This window comes from Setaria italica, chromosome VI (genome assembly GCF_000263155.2).
Source record: "Setaria italica strain Yugu1 chromosome VI, Setaria_italica_v2.0, whole genome shotgun sequence".
NCBI lineage: Eukaryota > Viridiplantae > Streptophyta > Magnoliopsida > Poales > Poaceae > Setaria > Setaria italica.
Genome location: NC_028455.1, coordinates 33,194,092 through 33,213,775, shown reverse-complemented (window position 1 = coordinate 33,213,775; position 19,684 = coordinate 33,194,092). Strand labels below are relative to the sequence as shown.

Below are 19,684 nucleotides of genomic sequence, written 5' to 3'. Positions count from 1 at the left end.
GAGGAGAACGCCCACCAACCCAGGGGGGGATTCGCCGTTTCGCTTCGCTACCTACTCCGGCTACGCCGCCTCCGTCGCTGGAGACAAAACCTACCGAGTCCGACAGAGCCGGCGGCGCCACGGGATGACGAGCGTCGGCGCCGATGATGGTACCGCCGATTTACTGTATTACGAACGGTAAATTTTGAATCTTGCTGTCAGCTGATTTACTCCCTCCCTGCCCTATAATTATGCAGCGACGGCGGCGCAGACCACCATGATCGATTCTGCCTCGGCCGTCGTCGAGTTTGATGTCAACTACGAGCAGGCCAAGCACCTCGACGTCGGCAAGGCCGTCCACTCCGATGCCATCCCAGCCGGCGGGCACATGTGGAGGATAAGCTACTATCCCTATCAGGGCAATGCGGAGCAGCTTTGCATCACCCTCAAGCTTCTGAGCAAGGCCAGCAGCAAGTCCAGATGCATCTTCGAGGTGATGATGATAGACAAGGACGGGATACCAGCTCTGATTGCCGCGAAAAGGACATGGCGGCTTGAAGATTGCTGTGTGACCTGCGTGTGGTTTCAGTCCGCGACAGGAACCTTATCAACCGATCTGGTTCGCAAATACATGACGGACGGGCAGATCAAGTTTCTATGCACCATCAAGATGTTACATGATGACAGCTCTGTTCATTCTGGCCTCGTCAGACTTCCCGGAATTCCTGCGCCGCCTTCAGACATCGCCAAACATCTCGGAACGCTCCTGGATACGGCAGATGGTTCTGACGTGTCGTTCACCGTTGGCGGCGAGACGTTCCACGCGCATCGAGCTATACTTGCCGCCCGCTCGCCGGTCTTCCGAGCGGAGTTGCTTGGTTCCATGGCCGAGGCTACGATGACATCCATCGCCCTACATGATATCGCTCCTGCAACGTTCAAAGCTATGCTATGGTTCATGTACAACGATGCCTTGCCTGAAGACATGGAGCTTGTTGGGGACTCTCCAGTGGAGATGTTTGAATATTTGCTTGCTGCAGCTGACCGCTATGCATTGGACCGCCTGAAGATTTTATGCGCGCAGAAGTTGTGGGACAATGTATCGGTGGATACAGTTGCCACTACATTAGCCTGCGCTGAAATGTACAGCTGCCCAGAGTTGAAGAACAAGTGCATTGACTTCTTTGCTGAGGAGAAAAACTTCAAGAAAGCCGTGTTAACCGAGGGTTTTGCGAGGTTAGTGCACCAGTTCCCATCCATTATCGCTGAGCTGAGAGACAGCGTTGGGACATGACGCAGTGAGAAGCTCAGAAGTGTTGAAGCATAGCGTCAGTAGCATGGTGTTCAGATATCTCTAGTGACTGCAATCTCATACATTTTAAAGCCTGTTATTGGAACAAAATTTTGCTTTCTTTTTTATGTTTTAAGTGCAAACATGTGGAGATTGCCACTTAGCTCCAGTGCAAGTGTGTGGAGATTGCTCATAACTACTAGTATCCTGTCTTTATCTATGTTTCCGTAATTTGTTCTCTTGGCCCTGTGCTCTTTCCTAAAGATGTTTTTTTAAGAAAAGCATCCTAAAGATGGGTTAAACTGGAAGTTTTTGACAAAATTTACAATTTTTTTGAAAGCGATATGTTTACTTTTGCTTGCTACTATTAACTATCTGTAGTCTTATTTTCATGAATGCTATCGAACCGATCCATATAATTCTTTTTTTGAAACGGCTGATCCGTAGAAGTGTTTCTTGACTTAGCTATTTGATTTGCTCGGTAACTTAAATAAGTGATACCCTGTGTCCCTCCCTCCCTCCCTGCCTCCCTGGCTGATGTCCCTAACCTTGCTTTGGGGGTCCATGCATGAGCGGAATTGGTCACTTGCTTTGTTCCGAACCTCAGAATTAAGCATTATGATGTTTCTCAGGTTCGTTATAATGTTTTTCCCCCTGCACTATTTTTGAGGAAAATAAACCCTGACGCAAAGCAGATTTAGAGCTGCTAAACGTGTGGTTACACTGTTGCACATATTAGCAGCCCAAGTCCTCCCTTGTATTTTTTATGTCCTCTAGGATGACCATGAACCTGCGCCTGGCCTTGTACTCCGGGCTTGAAACCACCTGATGGCGATCAGTTGCAACGGAAGCCTTTTCCCGATCATAGTAAGATTAACAGGTTCCATCGTCTTGCAATTTCCTTGCAGCTGAACAATCGAATTGATAGGGAACGGCAGCAACATTTTTGGAGACAGCTTTTTTTAGACAAAGCCAGGGATCGGAATTTATTCAAACGACCTGATTGCAATCAGTTGCGATGCAAACATTTCCCCATCATATTCAGATTAGCAGGTCCCCTTGTCTCATGATTTCGTTGCAGCTGACACGATAATACTCCAGCTGATAGGGAGCAGCAGCAACAGTGTTCCGGAGTTCTCTTTTAAAGCTGGAGGATTTATTCATTACTCCCTCCGTTACAATTACTGTTCCAAATTGTAAGTCAAAATATTTCAAGTTTGACCAAATTTATACAATAAAGTACTAACATTTATTATACCAAATAAGTACTATTAGATTTTTCATTAAATATATTTTCATAGCATATCTACCCGTTGCCATAAATATTTATAATCCTCTCTATAATTTTGATCAAACATAAAATGGTTTGACTTTCATCTACAATTGGGAATAGAGGGAGTAGTTACAAAGTTTACATGCATAGCCTACATCCTAGTCCCCTACAATATCTCAAGACAGTTGTTCGAGAGAGTGTTCTTCCCCTACTGCAGCAGCCTACAAGTTCGAGAGAAGGAATTTTGGTCCTCAAAGTATACTGGGCTAGCTCCAACTCACCACACAATGAACCTGTTTGGGCCACATGAGCCCATCTGGCCCGCACCCACGACGACTCGGTACCCAACTCTGACAGCTCCGACCGCCACCGCCTTGGCTCGAGAGGAACAAGAACAAACCCTATCGAGTCCCGAGTTCTCGTCACGGGAGTTGGCGACGAGGCGAGCGGAGGCGGAGGGTCGTCGTCGCGCGATCCAGGGCCTCCCGCCAACAGGCCGCGGGTGCGTCGTCCCAACAATCCGGTGAGGCAAGCGGAGGCGCGGTGGCCGGAGGTCGGAGAGCGAATGAAACCGCTGGTTCCTAAAGGTTGGGGAGTCAAGCGGCGCTGCATGTTCGTTAGCAAGCCCAAGCACTCGCGGATGCCGGACACAGACAGTGAGCACCCATCGATCTCTTCCCGGCCTTCTTCGTTGGTTCTCGCAGTTCATGAAGATTAATTTTAATTCTTTAGCTCTTGTATATATCGATGTCTCGTTCAGTGATAAAACGGATAATTCTTTGATAATTTCTTGTCAAATTTACTTACTCCGTCTCAATTATATATTCAGCGATCAAACGCCAGCGCACGCCAGGGCCGGAGGCGCACGCCCACGCGCAGACCACTATGATGGATTCGGCCTCGGCTGTCCTCGAGTTCAAGGTAAACTACGAGCAAACCAAGAACCTCGCCGCCGGCGAGGCCGTCCACTCAGACGCCTTCCACGCCGGCGGGCACACGTGGAGGATAAACTGCTACCGGCGTGGCATAGAAGAGGCTAACGACGATGGCAGCCATCTCTCTATCTTCGTCGAGCTCCTGATGAGCAAATCCAGAAGCGTCAACGCAATCTTTGAGGCCTTCTTGATGGACAAGGGCGGCGAACCATCGTTGGGTATTGCGAGAAGGATAGGGGTTCATGTGTTCCAAATGGAGAATGGAAAGCTTGGGTGGCCTCAGTTCGTAAGGCAAACCGATCTGGTCAAAATTTACGTGGAGGAGGGACATATCACATTCGTGTGCGCCATCATGGTGTTACATGGAAATTCTATCCCGACACCACGTTCTGACATCGGAAAACATCTAGGCAACTTGCTGGACAGCACAGATGGGTCGGATGTGTCGTTCGTCATTGACGGCGAGACGTTCCATGCTCACCGAGCGGTGCTTGCTGCCCGTTCGCCAGTTTTCAACGTGGAGCTCCTCGGTTCTATGGCTGAGGCTACAATGTCGTCGATCACCCTACATGACATCGCCCCTGCAACATTCAGGCTAATGCTTCGGTTCATGTACACAGATGTCTTTCCTGGAGACGACGAACTTGGTGACTCCCCCTCTGAGATTGTGCAGCATCTACTGGCTGCAGCTGGCCTGTATGCATTGGACAGATTGAAGCTTATGTGTGCACAAAAGCTGTGGGACAATGTGTCCGTTGATACTGTTGCCGATGCTTTAGCTTGTGCTGACATGTACAACTGTCAAGAATTAAAGAACAGGTGCCTTGGTTTTGTTGTGGATGAGAAAAATTTCAAGAAGGTCGTCTTAACCGAGGGTTTCAAGAACTTATGGCTGAAGTTCCCATCTACTGTAGCTGAAGTGCGAGAGCTAGCGGGTTGAGACATGATGACATAGTGTGAGACATCTCGGCGGCGTATATATAGTTCAGGCGTCCAATTAAGCATGTATATAGTTCAGTGAGGTGTTTAGATACTTTTTGGTTAGTGCTATATGATTTTATCCAAGCACATCTGAACTAGATAGAAGTGCTTCTTTTTGGCAAACTGGGAGCTAGAATTTCTTGCTCGCCTTTTATTTTCTTCTATCTCCTATTGGCCATGTGCTGTCTGAGTAGACTTTTTGTGTTTTTTGTTTCTTTGTTATATTTGGTTATGGTGAATCCTTTCAAAATGATGCTTTTCTGTTACGAATAACTATCTTTTTGGTCCGCCTAGATGCGTGCTTCACCGTTTGTTAGAAGAAGTTCCATTTGTTTGTTGGTCTATTGTGGACAGCGCCCTGAGTAACTTTGCACGCCTCTTACTAAGTAATAGTAAGCTGGAACTGTGCAGCACTTGCTTAGGATAATCACAATTGTTATTATTATCATGTACTATATTAATTACTCCACTTACGATTTCTTTTTTGCTGATGTGACAAAGAGTTAAATAATAAGGAGCTGGAAGTTGCATCTTGCACAAGAAACAATTTTTAGCATGTGATATTATGTTTGGGCACAAAATATAATATCATGGATCCATTTTCATACACAAATACCACGCCAATTAATTGATGTGAGAGCTCAAAATAAGAAACAGCATGATACACTTTTGCATTAAATGTACTATATCTACATATGTACCAAGCTAATGGGAAATCAATTCTATGATGTGATCGTTATGGATTGATATTTAATATCATGATGCAATGCACTGGGATATTAGCCTCTGGGCAGGGGGTGTTCTTTTTATAGCCAACGCAAGACCAATCCGTGGAAGGTGAAAGAAGGTGATCTGAATCTTAGAACATTATATTTCACATTCTATCTCGTGCCATTTTGTTGGCTATAGTATTTGCATCTTTGCTAGCAATTCTTTTGTTGTACTTGTTAATGCGGGACGAGATCAAGCCATGCCGTTGTGTGATAATGTATCAGGTTCCAACACATGAGTGAGCAAACTAATTACATGGCATTCCATTGTAAATCATTTTAGCAATTTTTGAGTCGGTCCCTCTGCACGCAGGAACAACATACCAACACCGGATCATATCGGAACTAGCTAGGTCTAGCCTCTACACTCACACCTAGTTCATGAGCACATGAATCACAAGAACCTTGACTAATGTGTTCAGCCATGTAAAGAGAGAGAACAAGATCGCCCACGAGTTTGCTAGTCCCTGGCTAAGACGTTTGTTTCCCAGTAGTGCTGCCTGGTGAGGAAAATTTCCATCCTGCAACCTGCATGCGCGTGCAACATTTGGTTGACAAGGAATGTAAGAACTCCACAAGTATAGTAAAGCTCTCTTTACTCGGAAAAAAAAAAGAACCTGGACTAATGTACCATAAGCGGGCACGAAATTTAAAGTGGTGTCAGCTATCGCTTCTTTTAGCTTCGTTCAGTGATCATTCTTATTTTTATTTTCTTTTTTTATTCTTTCAGTGGCCAGTCTAGCCCAACGTAAGCCTGCGTGCTTGCGGGGGCAGCCTACCACGGTCCACGGAAGTAAAAGCCTTCGACGGTTAACGGACCTGTTTGGGCCTCTCGAGTCCGCCCGACACGCATATGCATGGTCTCTCTCTGTGCGGCGACAGAATCTACTGTTACATCGAGACACGCATCATGCATGGTCTCTCTCTGCGGCGACAAATCCTTAGCCTTGACGGCGACCTCGAGCACAAGCGCCTGGCGGCGGCGGCGAATCGCGACGGAAGGGGTGGTGGTGGCGATTTGAATCGCGATGGAAGGGGAAGGGGATTCGAAAAAACCTACTGGCCAGCGGGCGCTAAATTGTAAAATAATATCATCTCTAACTCTATCCATTGGATTAGCATCTTGTGGTATTATTCAAAGTTTTCAAGGTCGCACGGGGAACGTATCTAGTTTACATCGAGTCATTGCTTGATCGCCATCGCCGCCATGATGCCGCGGCGGAGTTCCCCTAGGCTTACCGCATCGCGAATGAAGGAGGTGGTGAGGGAGATGGAAGTGGGAAGATGGCGGCGGGCTGATCCAAGACAAACCCTGGCGCAAGAAGGTATAAGCGTCTTCCAATGGCGTGCTGATCTTCTCCGGTTCCTCTTCATTCTTCTTCTTCTTCTTTAAATGGCTGTTATGTCCATAGAAATCGAATTGGAAATTATCATCAACGAATGATCTTGTGCTGCAATCCTGCATTCTAATGGCCAGCTCACCCCCCACCCACCTCCCACCTTGGCGAGGCGGCGCCCATGGTGTCTGCAACCCCGAACACCCCCAATCCAGATCCCCTCAACCTCTCACCCCTGTCAACCCATCCACCACCGAGACAGCATCACCCCGACCAGATCCACCTTCCCAAGCCATCCCCAACCAGATCGACCCCAAGACAAAGGAGATCGCACCAGGTCAACTTCCTGTCCCGAACGCCGAGGAAATCCGCTGGAAGATTGAGTCGTCGAGCCGAGCGCATCCAGAAATCAAGCAGAAATGCTCTGCCGCGAATCAGGCGAAGGAAGACATTATTTTGCCGGATCTAGTGGAGGATCTTCAGGTACACCAGGCATTCATGGCAGGGAGAGGCGCCGCGGAGCTCGAGGGAGGCCATGCCGGAGAAGACCCACTGACTTTGGATCTCATTCAAAGGCTCACCAAACAGCACCCCCCTACGCGCCAACAGAGCAGCATCATACCGACACCGCCAAGGTCAGCAAGCAAGGAGGGAAGTCAGAGCAGACGGGACCAGTGCAGGAGGCAAGGAAGAAGAGCAATGAAGCCGCTGCGACAGCTCAAGGACACTCTCTGCAGCAGGCACAGGCAACGCACAGCAAAGGGGAGAAGAACAGCTCAAGGCAGGCAGAGAGGTCACCGGCGAACTCAGTAAATGTTCACGCCCCTACCCCTCGGGAAGGAACCAGGCAACGTCAACAGGAATCGCAGCAACATCCCCCACCAAGATCATGCAGTGGCAGCACAAAGTTTCTTGCCTCCATTGATGAGCACGGTTTTCAAGCAGTAAGGCCAGAGTACTGGTGGCGCAAGAGAGAGCAGCTGCAGCATTCAAGAGAAGCCCAACAGAGCCAGCAACCAACTGAGGAGGAGAGGGGAAGGATGAGGTACAGGGAGCACGTCAAGGGGAAATGCCTTAACTGCTTATCCACAGACCATAGAGTGGCAAATTGCAAGCACAACACCAAATGCTGGCGTTGCTCTGGGCAAGGGCACACCGCCCGCTCCTGCTCACCTAGGAACAGCAAGCATAAAGGAACAGCAGGAGCAGCAACAGCATTCCTACCCCCAGCAGTTACCACTCTGCCAACACCAACGCCCAAAACTAACACAGAGCCAAGAACAACAACAGCAGGCCGTTCCTACCTTGAAGCCGTGAAGGGAGAAGCAAGGCAGATGGCGACATACCCAGGTGACCCACATGCAAGGCCGGAACAGGCAGTCTGCGCAGTCTCGGCGATAGGGGCAATCAAGCGCAAGAGGGAAGCTATGATCGGCAAGACGGCCGTGTGCTAGCTCAACGGCAACAGCCACGACACCGCGCCCCACCACATCATCGACGCCCTCGACGAGAAGCTCCACATCGACCGCCACGAGAGGTGCCGCACCGAGGAAGAGTGTACAACTTCGAGCCATAGACCGAGCGGCGAGGAGCGAGAGAAAGCATGATGGAGTTCAGGGTGCGCCTCCGCATAGAAGGCATGCCCGTGCACGCGTGGTCTGAGGAAGTGTTAGCCAAGATCATCCCCAACTGCGCCATCCACTTCGTCGAAGGGCACACTCGCCGCCAGGATCGCACACGCACATATAATTTGTGGGCGTGGTGTGCCAATCTGAGTAAGATCCCAAAGACGGTACTACTGACAATTTTCGATCCAGATAGGGAACAGGGAGATGGAGAGCTCCACCACAACCAGCCCAGGGGGTACAAAAGCACCTACGACTACAAGCTGCATGTCCACCTTGACGTTGTGGAGGACCTCTCCTTCAACGACGGGCAAGGAGGAGAAGGCAACAGGAAGCCCCGGCACGAGTTCCTTTGGAACTATGGTGCACCGGACTCCCAGGGGGAACGCCGTCGCGGACAGTACCATGACGACCGCTACGGACGTGACTTCCGCCCACGCCGGGATGACTATGATGACTACGACGAAAACTTCCATCGCGGGACAAGACGCCAACGCAGCCAGTCATCCTGGGGGCGCATGACGTGTTGTCGGGGCGCGGTGGAGGATTGTTACAGCACCAATAGGTACCGAGGAGGCAGTAGGGGCCACTCAGGACGCAACAGAGCCCCTTTCCCACCTAACCAAGCTACGAAGAAGATGACGAAACCAGGAGCAGGAAGGAAGCTGGGACAACAGGCGATGTGGAGGAAAAAATGCACAGGCAAACGAGTCTCCTTCACCGATCCACTCGTCCAAGTCATGGGTGAGCTAAACAACACTTGCACTTTATGTCCTGAACAATTTATTGTCAAAAATCAAATGTGCCAGGACATTCAGCTGGTGGATCCCATGTTAGATGAGTGCTGCAACGTTACTGTCTATGCAGGACAACCATCCAAGGAGAGCCGTATCATGGCAATGCTGGAGGCCGTGCAGACATGGTCTCCAGTAGCCTCGCCAAGGGGGATGGCTGCCAGGGAGAATGAGAGGGAAGAAGAGTTGAGGACTGTAGAACGGCAGGTCTGCCCAACACTCCTTACTGTCCCCTTTCTAGTTGAACAAGAAAATTGTTTTACTCTTGCTGAGGTGCAAAACAACCCAGTTGCAACAATCAAAACCACACCCATTTCAGAAACGGCACAACATCCCACTAAACAAATCCAATACACAGAAAGTGCCTCTGTAAATGAAGAGCCTGAGATGGAGGGCATCCTTACTGTCCCCCCTACATTTACTAGTTGAGCAACACCACAACCTTAGTCTCACTGAGGAGCAAAACAACCCAACTGCAGCAACCAAAATCACACCTCATTCAGAGACAATACTACAACCCAACACAGAGAGTTTCCCTGACGGTGAAGAACCTAAGGCAGAGAGTATCCCTAACTGTGAAGAGCTTGAGACACCCACAGTTGCTGATCCTAACAACACCCAGGAACCAGAGATACACACAATAGCCTACACCGAAAGCACCCCAACTCCTAGAGTGGCTCAGAATGAGCAAAACCAGATAGATGATTTAGCCACATTCCTACAATTTGTATCAGGCAAGCCTTCTGAACCTTTGCTCAGTACTCCACCAAACATAAATCCAATTCCACCAATGGCTCACCACACAGCACCAACACAAAGGAAAAGCTCCAGAATAGCCAGTAAAGCAAAGCTAAATCCAGGAAAAGACACAATCTAATTGGCCCAGCAGGTTCTTGTCAACAAACTGGGAGAATTGTCACCTCAGAAAAAATGTACAAATCTCCATGATACTAATCAGCTTGCTAAACACCTTCCGCAGCCGATAAATGATGCCAAGATGGAGGCTATCAGAGTTTTGGTAGAACAAGGCAACCAGGCGAGAAGCAAGAAAAAGCGCAGCAGGATCAACCCAAGCCCAGATGCTGTCGGTCAGGCACAGGAAGTGTAGACAGGCTTTCAGCCTCAATCTAGTCACTTTTGTTATTTTGATGTCAGTCTTAAAATTAGATGAACTATGCTGGCATGTAATCCCAAATGGGACGGTGTGGCCTAGGGGGTCTGTGACTGCCTACTTGTTGTACGCTGAACCTGTTAACCAGGGCCCAAGTAGAAGCTGTGAGTCAACCCAGTTGGGTACTGTGCAGGCTTTGCTTCACCATAAGAGCAAGCCAAGTTGTTTCTTTTCAAGTTGGTCTGTCGTTCCCCATGTCTCAAAAATATTGTAATATCCTGTGTTGGAACGTGCGAGGTCTTAATACCTCATCCAGTAGAGCGACTGTTCGAAATATAGTCCACTCGACCGGAGCAACAATCATCTGTTTACAGGAAACAAAGATCAGCCAGTGGAACACACGCCTAGTAATATAAACATTGGGCGCGTAGTTTGCAACGAATTATACAACTCTGCCTGCGATAGGCACGAGAGGTGGCATCCTCATAGCTGCGGCACAACAACACTTTGATATGAGCAACAGCTCCACCACCGAGCACACGGTCTCAACTACCATAACAATGAAAGATAAAAACATAGCCTGGACACTCACAGGCATCTATGGACCACAGGGTGATCAGGAAAAATTGGCTTTCCTTGAAGAGCTAAAAGTACTAAAAGAACGATCCCACCAAGAGTGGTTAATCATAGGAGTTTTTAACCTGATCTATAAAGCTAAAGACAAGAATAACAACAGGCTCAATAGGCACCTCATGAATAGTTTTAGACAAGCCCTAGATGAGACACATATGATGGAAATTGACCTGCGTGGCAGGAGATATACATGGAGTAACGAGCAGGGAAATCCAACGTTAACAAGAATAGATAGATTTTTTGGAACGCCAGAATGGCACCTCCTCTTTCCAAATGTAGACCTCCAGGCACCGACTACAAGAGGTTCGGATCACTACCCACTCTTCCTAACTGGAGATGTAGAGCAACAAAACTACAAAGGATTCAGAATCATTTTGGGTGGACATGCCAGGATTCATGGAGATGGTGCAAGCGGTATGGAACCAACAGGTGAACACACAAGATGCAATTTTACGCCTACACGTCAAGCTCATCAGAACGGCAAAAGCATTAAAGTTATGGAGAAGGCAAACCATAGGGAATTTGGCCCTTAGACAAGCCATCGCAAATGAAGCCTTGCTCCTCCTAGATGCAGCACAGGAACAAAGATCACTCACACCGGCGGAGCTGGATTTCCGTAAATATCTGAAAGCAAAAACAGTAGGCCTGGCGACAATCCAGCGAGCAAGAGCACAACAACACTCCAGACTAACATGGTTACGACAAGGGGATGCCTGCACACGCTATTTCATGCTCCACGCAAACAATAGGAAGCGCAGACTGCATATTCTGGCACTAATGGGAGCACAAGGACTGACGAATAATCACCAACAGAAGGAGGAAATCATCTATAACCACTTTGTTGAACTAATGGGCACGCCGCAAATACGAACACAAAGTTTAAATTGGGCCAATTTAGACTACCAATTACATGATCTACAGGAACTAGAAAGCCCCTTTGAAACAGGAGAGATCAAGAGAGTGATCATGAGCATGCCATCTGAGAAGGCCCCGGGACCTGATGGTTTCATAGGCCTTTTTTATAAGAAATGTTGGGCAATAGTGCAGGTGGATCTCGTCGCAGCCCTACAGGCATTCCATTCCCTCAGGACCCGACGATTGTACTTAATAAATGAGGCAAATATTGTCCTTATCCCAAAGACAAAGGAGGCCATGCGAGTTACAGATTTCCGACCTATCAGCCTCATAAGCAGTCTCGCAAAAATTATCACTAAAATCTTAGCGGACCGGCTGGCGCCAAAATTAAATGATCTCGTCTCAAGCTACCAAAGTGCATTTATCAAGAAAAGGTGTATTCATGATAACTTCATATACGTCCAGAGTGTAATCAAGGCACTATATAAAGCAAAGAAACAGGCCCTGTTCATAAAACTTGACATCTCAAAGGCCTTTGACTCTCTCAACTGGACCTTCCTGCTTGACACAATGCAAGCGTTTGGGTTTGGACAAATACGGCAGAACTGGATCGCCACGCTGCTAGCCATGTCATCATCCAGAGTGCTGCTCAATGGGACACCTGGGAAAAAATTCCGACATGATAGAGGAGTAAGACAAGGGGATCCGTTGTCACCTATGCTCTTTATCCTTGCCATTGATCCACTACACAAATTACTAGAGCTCGCAGCACGAATGAACATTATCCAACCGGTCCTACCTGCGACAGCGAAACTGCGTTGCTCCCTCTATGCCGATGATGCCGCACTTTTTGCAAACCCGAACCAGACAGAACTCCAACGCATAAACCAAATTCTAAAACTTTTTGGGGAATGTTCAGGACTCAAAATAAACACGGCAAAGACTGAAATTTTCCCCATAAGATGCACAGCCGAAGTTGTCAATGAAGCGCTAACAGAATTCCCGGGCAAGGTGTCCTCGTTCCTAGGAAAATACCTAGGACTACCCCTACACACATGCCAGCTATGAAAAGTTGAATTCCAACCGCTCATAGACAAAATTGGAGGTCGACTACTAGGTTGGAAAGGAAAGATGTTATCGTTGGCAGGACGAGAGACACTTGTTAAAAGTGTGCTAACGTCCCAACGAATCTACCACCTCACGGTCTTCCCAATACACAAATGGCTCATAAAACACATTGATCGGTTGCGGCGAGGTTTTCTTTGGAAAGGAGAAGAACCAGAGAAAGTCCATGGGGGACACTGCTTGGTTAACTGGACAACGACATGTATGCCAAAGGAGTGGGGAAGATTGGGCATTTTGGACATAGAAAGATTAGCAAGGGCCCTTCAACTGAGGGGGTTTTGGTTTCAATGGAAAAATGATAATAAACCATGGAAAGGACTTGATATCCCCTGTACCAAAGCTGATAGGGAGCTTTTCAATGCATCAACAATAGTGACAGTAGGCAATGGCAAGAAGGCTTCTTTCTGACACTCCTCTTGGATAAATGGATCAGCTCCCAAAAACATTGCACCGAAACTCTTTCAGAAATCTAGACGAAAAAATCTCATAGTCGCAAAAGCGCCTAAGCAGCACGGATACGGATACGCGTATCGGTATCGGAAGGATACGGATACGCGGATACGGCAATTTCTTAAATAACCCGATACGCGGATACGTTTTAACTATTTAATTAATAAATAGATAACAATGCATATTAAATTGCAAAATAGATATTCAAGTTCAACAGAGAGAAATTTAAGGTCTATTACACTCAGAATAACATGATAGCAGGTTTTTATTTAGGAAATTAATAAAAGGTAGTAGCAAACTAGCAATATAGGATAAGGATAGCATCAAGCCATCAACATCAAGCTTCTGCCTCGACTTCATCATTCTCCTCCACACTTTCAACCTCAAGATCACCCAATCCAAATGATATAGTCTGCAAGTCAGGCTCATCAATGGAGAGGTCAGCAACTTCAAGAAGACCTACACCACTAAGGGAATCAAAAGAATCTCCTCCAACATCCCACATCCTTGTCTCTCCTGTCTTGTATGCATCAGTTCTTCTTGACAAATGCCTCAGATTTGAGTGCACAAAGACCAAATCTTCAGCCCGCTCAGGAGTTAAGGCATTTCTCTTGACACTATGGATGAAGCTATATGTGCTCCAATTTCTTTCACAGCAAGAAGAGGAGGCCGGTTGGCTCAGCAATTTTAAGGCCAAACTCATCAATAGAGGGACAGATTGTCCATGATTTGTCCACCAAGTCATTGGGGAAACAGCCCATCTATCATGTATAGAATCAGGATCATTGAATTCTTCTGAACAACTAGAAAACCTTGAGTATTCTTCCTTTACTTTAGCCAACTCTTGCGGTATGCGAAAGAACTTCTTGAAGCAAGTCATCCTCATTTGTGATACCTCCTTATCCTTGTGGGGGGGTAGTCGACCAGCACCTTCTTCAAGCCACTTGTTGCTGTAAAATCTGCATTTGGCAATTTAGCATTACAATTTAGATTTTAGAACATGAGCAACTGAAAAAATAAAGGGCAAAGAATCTGAATTCTGAAATGTGAAATGTATAGTGTATAGTGTTACCTTGGATTGAGTGAATGAGCCAAACAATGTAGTGGATTATTGCCTTTTGTCCACCTAGCAATCAATATATCATGAATAACAGAGTAGAGGTCTGACTCCTCATTTGGTTCCTTCCCTTCATACAGATATATCTCTTTCTTCACTTTCTCAATCATTGAATCCCACATCTCATAGATTAAGTGAAGACATGGGGTGTCGGTGTCCGCAAAGCGTATCATATCATAGATAGGAGTAGTGATCCTAAGAATGTAATCTACATTGCCCCACCAGACATCACTTAGTATTTTTTTCCTTTACATGTTGGGCAGTTGAAGCATCCTCTTTGTAGATGCTTCATTTGTCACTAATCACCATATGTTGGAGAGCTGCTTTTACCTCAACAAACCGTTTTAGCATACACACAACCGATGCAAATCTTGTTTCAGCAATAGAAAGCAACTTCAAATGGCTGAACTCATTGAACATGGAAAGACGCATGCCATGATTCATTATGAAATTCTTGATCATACTAGCCTCAACTTTAACATCATGTATAAATTCTAGTTGTCCCCAAACATGCATATCCTCATCAGTAGGTGTCCTTGGCAGTTTAGGTTCACATATATTTTTCATAGCAAGGTTGAGAGTATGCACTACACAAGGTGTCCAAAATATGTGATCATTTTCAGCTTCAATTAAAAGACCCGCACCTTTGCAGTTTGCAGCATTATCTGTGATGATTTGTACCACATTTTGTCGACCTACTTCATCAATAATAGCCCTCAACTTCTCAGCAATATATTCTTTTGACTTGTATTCTCCATCACAATTGTCAGCCCTCAAAAACATTGGAGCTTTCTCAGAAACAGCAATGAAGTTGATGATTGGCCTCCTCTGAGGATCTGACCAACCATCACTGCAGATTGTGACCCCTTTCTCTGGCCATGTGCTCTTTGTACTCTCCAATAGAGTCTCTATGTGCCTTCTTTCTTGCTTCAGGAGTGATTCCCTAGCCATGTTATACCCAGGGATTGTGTAACCTTGCAAATTGTGGCTGCAAGCAAATGCAAAAGCTTCTCTAAAATATGGGTTTCTCAAAAAGTTGAAAGATATCCCTCCAGAATACATTGCTCTAACAATTAAAGCATCCAAGTGCTTGCGGTCTTGCAATGCCCAAGATTTTTCCAACATAGAAGCAGGTCCCCTCTTGTTCTTCTTGTTGTAATTGGCTGAAGAAGGAGCTACAGGCAAAGCAACGGTGCGTGTCTTTGCTCTTTCCACCAGCTCCTTGCACCTTTCCACTTCCCTCCTCATCTCACTCAGCATTTCATGTGAAACCTTCGGACATTTGCTAATCCCCTTCCCTGATTTCTGCAGCAAATGAGCTTCAACTCTAGTGTAGCTGCTGCTTTTTTCCAATGGACAATAGTTGCATCTCCATAAAGCATTTCCTCCACCAGCTTTAGGCCTCTCTAGAATGGTGACATGATCCCACAGCGGAGCCTTGATATCAGTTGCTTCTCTGGATCCAGATCCCACACTACCACTAGCAGTAGCACTACCACTACCTGCACTACTCAAATTTGGAGATGCCATACTGGTCGACAATGAACATTGGACAAAATCAATAAGGCCCTAATCAGTAATCAGGAAGGGGTAAATGGTAATGGCCTTTGGCCTAATGGTGCACTGGCTCTAAATCGAATTGGGGAGGGAGAGGAACTCACGGGCCAGGGGCTCGGCGCCGGCGGCGTTGCAGCCGGCCGTCGCGGGGGGGCGGCCGGGCGCGCGACGAGGGGGGCCGGCCGGGCGCAGCTCCTCGTCGCCGTCGCGGGGGGCCGGCCGGGCGCAGCTCCTCATCGCCGTCGCGGGGGGCCGGCCGCTTCTTGTCTCCGGCGAGGGCGGAGCCTTGGCCGCCGGCGAGGGCGGAGGCGGGCCGCCGGACGGAGGGCGGAGGTGGCTGCGCGTGTGAGGCAGAGGAGGCCAGGCGGCTGCGTGAGGTGCTGAGTCAGGACTCAGGAGTAGGGCAAATAAGTTGGGCTGGTAAGTTGGGCTGCGTGAGGTGGTAAGTTGGGCTGCGTGAGTTCGGCTGGGCCGTATCGACTGGGCCGAAACGTTTCCATTCCTTAGTTTCCGGCCCAAATATACTAGGATACGCCGATACGCCGTGGATACGTATCCCGGCCATATCCCAGGTGTATCCGTATCGGATACGTATCGGATACGGGATACGCACCTTCATAGGCGTATCCGTGTTTCTGAGAAAAGCGCTACAGAACAACTATTGGTTGGATCAAATCTGCCCCCTCACAACCGGAGAGGAAATACGAGAGTACGTCCAATTATGGGAGGAAATCAACGCGCAACAGCGCAACCCAGACATTGATGATGACATCAAATGGCGCTGGACAGCGGACGGCGAATACTCATCCAAAAGTGCATACCTCATCCAGTTGCAAGGACAAACAAAGCAAATGAACATTACTCCGGTGTGGAAAGCAAAAGCAGAACCCAAATGCAAGATATTTGCATGGATTCTCTTACATAGAAAAATTCTTACGGCAGATAATTTAGCAAAAAGGGGATGGCCGCACAATCCGATCTGTAAACTTTGCAACATTGAGCCGGAAACGCCGACACATTTATGCAAAAATTGCACTTACACCGTAGCGGTCTGGAACAAGTTGGCAACATGGTTTACCCTACAGCATCTACCAGTCACAAACGGACCATCTTCGATTCACAGATGGTGGAAAAAAGGCTGGAAACTCATATCGACACAGAACAGATCACTTTTTGATGGATTGGTCATATATTTTTAGTGGAACATATGGAAGGAAAGAAACCGTAGGACATTTAATCATCAGAGCAAGACCGTGGAGGAGGTAGCTTATCTTATAAAGGAAGACCACCAGCAACTACAGTTATCCAAGCGGAGTGCAGGCTGAAACCCCATGCAATTTTCCTGAGTTGCGAGCCTCCTCCTTTTCAGTCGTTGTTCTTTTGCTCTCTGTTTTTAGTTGAGTATCAGTTGTTCCTTACCTAGTGGGGGGCCGGTTGGCTCTGCTAGTTGTATTTTCTTTTTCTTTCTACTTTCTCATCTAATAAAAATTCGGCAAAGCTCTTGCCATCCGTTCAAAAAAAATGATCGTGGGCTAGTTTCCTCGCCGATTACGATGAAGGGGATCAAACGGCAACGCACGTCAGAGGCGCAGGCGGCGATGCCGTCGTCGAGTTCAAACTGCCCTTCGTGAAAATCAAGAATGTTTCCGCTGGTGAGGCCGTCTACTCTGATCCCATCTCTGCCGGCGTGCACATGAGGAGGATAAACTGCTTTCCCCGCGGGACGGGACCCAGACGAACGGCTATCTCGCAATTTTTCTGGAGCTGATCCTCAGCAAACCCGAGAGCGTCAAGGCCGTATTTGAGGCCTTTTTGATGGACAAGGATGGTGAACCATCGTTAGTTGCTGCGAAAAGGACAGGGGTTTATCTGTTCCCGAGGGACAGTGTCAGGTTTGGGTGGTCTCAGTTCATGAGTCAAATGGATCTGGTGAAAGATTATGTGAGGGACGGACAGATCACGTTTGTATGCTCCATAATGGTGTTACATGATAGCGGCATTCCAGTGCCGCCTTCGGACATTGGAAAAAATCTCGGCATGCTGTTGGATAGCATGGATGGGTTAGATGTGTCCTTCTTCACTGTTGACGGCGAGACGTTCCATGCTCATCGTGCGGTGCTTGCTGCCCGTTCACCAGTCTTCAGAGCCGAGCTCCTCGGTTCCATGGCCGAGGTTACAATGTCATCCATCACCCTACTCGACATTGCCCCTGCAACATTTAGAATCGTACTTCGATTCATGTACATGGATGCCTTTCCTGTACAAGATGAGCTTGGGGATTCTCACTCTGAGGTGTTGCAGCATCTGTTAGCAGCTGCCGACCGTTATGCATTGAACCGATTGAAACTTAGGGCCTGTTTGGATCCGAGGGCTAAATTTTAGCTCTGCACTTTTAGCCCAAAATTTAGCTCTTGAGATCCAAACAGGAGGGCTAAAAGTGACAAATAGCTAAAATTTTGGAGCTAAATTTTAGCCCCCAAAGAGACCCTAAAAGGAGCTAAAAGTGAACCTGGACCACAAATTCCACCCCTACCCCCTTTCCTCTCTCCTCCGCCTCCGTGCCTTGCCCCTCCCGCACTTCCTCTCTCCTCCTCCTCCCACACGCCCGCCACATCCGCCCGAGCCCGCCGCCTCCTCCGCCCCCCGCGTCCTCCGGCCGGCCGCGCCGCCTCCAACCCCTCGCCTCCTCCAGCCGCGTACGCGCAGCTGCAGCTCGCGCAGTTCCCCTACGACGTGGAGGCAATCCAGTCTGCGGACGCGACCGTCGTCGCCGAGCTCACCAAGCTGTCCGACACCAAGCGCAGGTACCTCAGGGACCCGGCCGCCGCAGCCCGGGGTGCGGCGGCGGTGGGCCACACCACCCTTGCCGCCCACGCTGAGGAGCAGCGGCGAAGGGGAGAGGAGAGAGAGGGAGAGGAGGAGGGAGGGCAAATCAGTCATTGTTTGATGAGGACTAAAATTTAGCCCATGGATCCAAACATCCCAGCAAAACTAAATTTTAGGGGCTAAATTTTAGGAGCTAAATTTTAGTTCGTGAACTTTGGATCCAAACACCACTTTATATGTGCCCAAAAGCTGTGGGAAAATATGTCAGTGGATACAGTTGCTGATGCTTTAGCTTGTGCTGAGATGTACAGTTGTCTAGAACTGAAGAAAAAGTGCATTGGCTTCATTGTGGCAGAGAAAATTTTCAATAAGGTTGTTTTAACTGAGGGTTTCATGCAGCTGAGGCAGAATTTTCCGTTTATCATCACTGAGGTGCGAAGCCGGTTTGGGACATGACATAGTGCTTGGTGTTCATTTATTTTGGTGAGTGCTCTTCGTTATATTTCTAGCATATTGAAACTAAATGCATGGGTTTTATCAAATGGGATCATTCATTCATTGAACACTCTTTCTTTTGCAGTCTTGGAATAAATTGCTGCCAAGTGATTACAAGAAGGCGACGCAGGCCAAGGATATTTTCAGACAAACCAGACCCAAAGCTGTGGAGATCATGCTATATTAATTAGTACCCTAGCCGTGTTTCTCCTTATTCTCTTGGCCTTGTCCTGCCTTGGGTAGGTTACTTGCATGGTTGCTTTATTTTCTTTATTATCTGGGGAGTACTGTCATGAAGCAGGGTTACGTTTGCGGTTGATGTTGAACCTTTTTTGCGCTTGATGAGATGTTTATTTTTGCTATGGTACTATAGACTACCTACCTTTAATCTTGTAGTTCCATGAATGCTATCCCATCTATTCAAGCACGAAGCATGCTTAAAGTACTTATGTTATCGCGCCACAATTCTGTGCCGTTTGCAGAGTTCTCCTTGATCTTCTGTTCGGATGCATTGGTAAGCGGTAACTCAA

General features: G+C 47.7%; 4 protein-coding genes across 4 annotated transcripts; 3 read left to right on the top strand and 1 right to left on the bottom strand.

The window, feature by feature from the left end:
* Positions 1-124: 124 nt before the first annotated feature.
* Positions 125-1,273, top strand: LOC101754648 (BTB/POZ and MATH domain-containing protein 1). Its single transcript, XM_004974807.1, has 2 exons — positions 125-149; positions 237-1,273. The coding sequence occupies exons 1-2, from the start codon at positions 125-127 to the stop codon at positions 1,271-1,273; spliced, it is 1,062 nt and encodes a 353-aa protein (XP_004974864.1).
* Positions 1,274-3,428: 2,155 nt separating this feature from the next.
* On the top strand, positions 3,429-5,522 carry LOC101754260 (BTB/POZ and MATH domain-containing protein 1). Its single transcript, XM_012846885.1, has 2 exons — positions 3,429-4,405; positions 5,474-5,522. The coding sequence occupies exons 1-2, from the start codon at positions 3,429-3,431 to the stop codon at positions 5,520-5,522; spliced, it is 1,026 nt and encodes a 341-aa protein (XP_012702339.1).
* A 9,042-nt stretch (positions 5,523-14,564) lies between these two features.
* Positions 14,565-16,070, bottom strand: LOC101753448. The gene is made up of 2 exons (XM_004974805.1): positions 15,938-16,070; positions 14,565-15,778 (listed from the first exon to the last, which is right to left on the bottom strand). Exons 1-2 carry the CDS (start codon positions 16,068-16,070, stop codon positions 14,565-14,567), a joined length of 1,347 nt encoding a protein of 448 aa, XP_004974862.1.
* A 1,578-nt stretch (positions 16,071-17,648) lies between these two features.
* LOC101753045 (BTB/POZ and MATH domain-containing protein 1-like) lies at positions 17,649-19,341 on the top strand. The gene is made up of 3 exons (XM_022827795.1): positions 17,649-18,171; positions 18,901-19,091; positions 19,240-19,341. Exons 1-3 carry the CDS (start codon positions 17,649-17,651, stop codon positions 19,339-19,341), a joined length of 816 nt encoding a protein of 271 aa, XP_022683530.1.
* Positions 19,342-19,684: the final 343 nt, after the last annotated feature.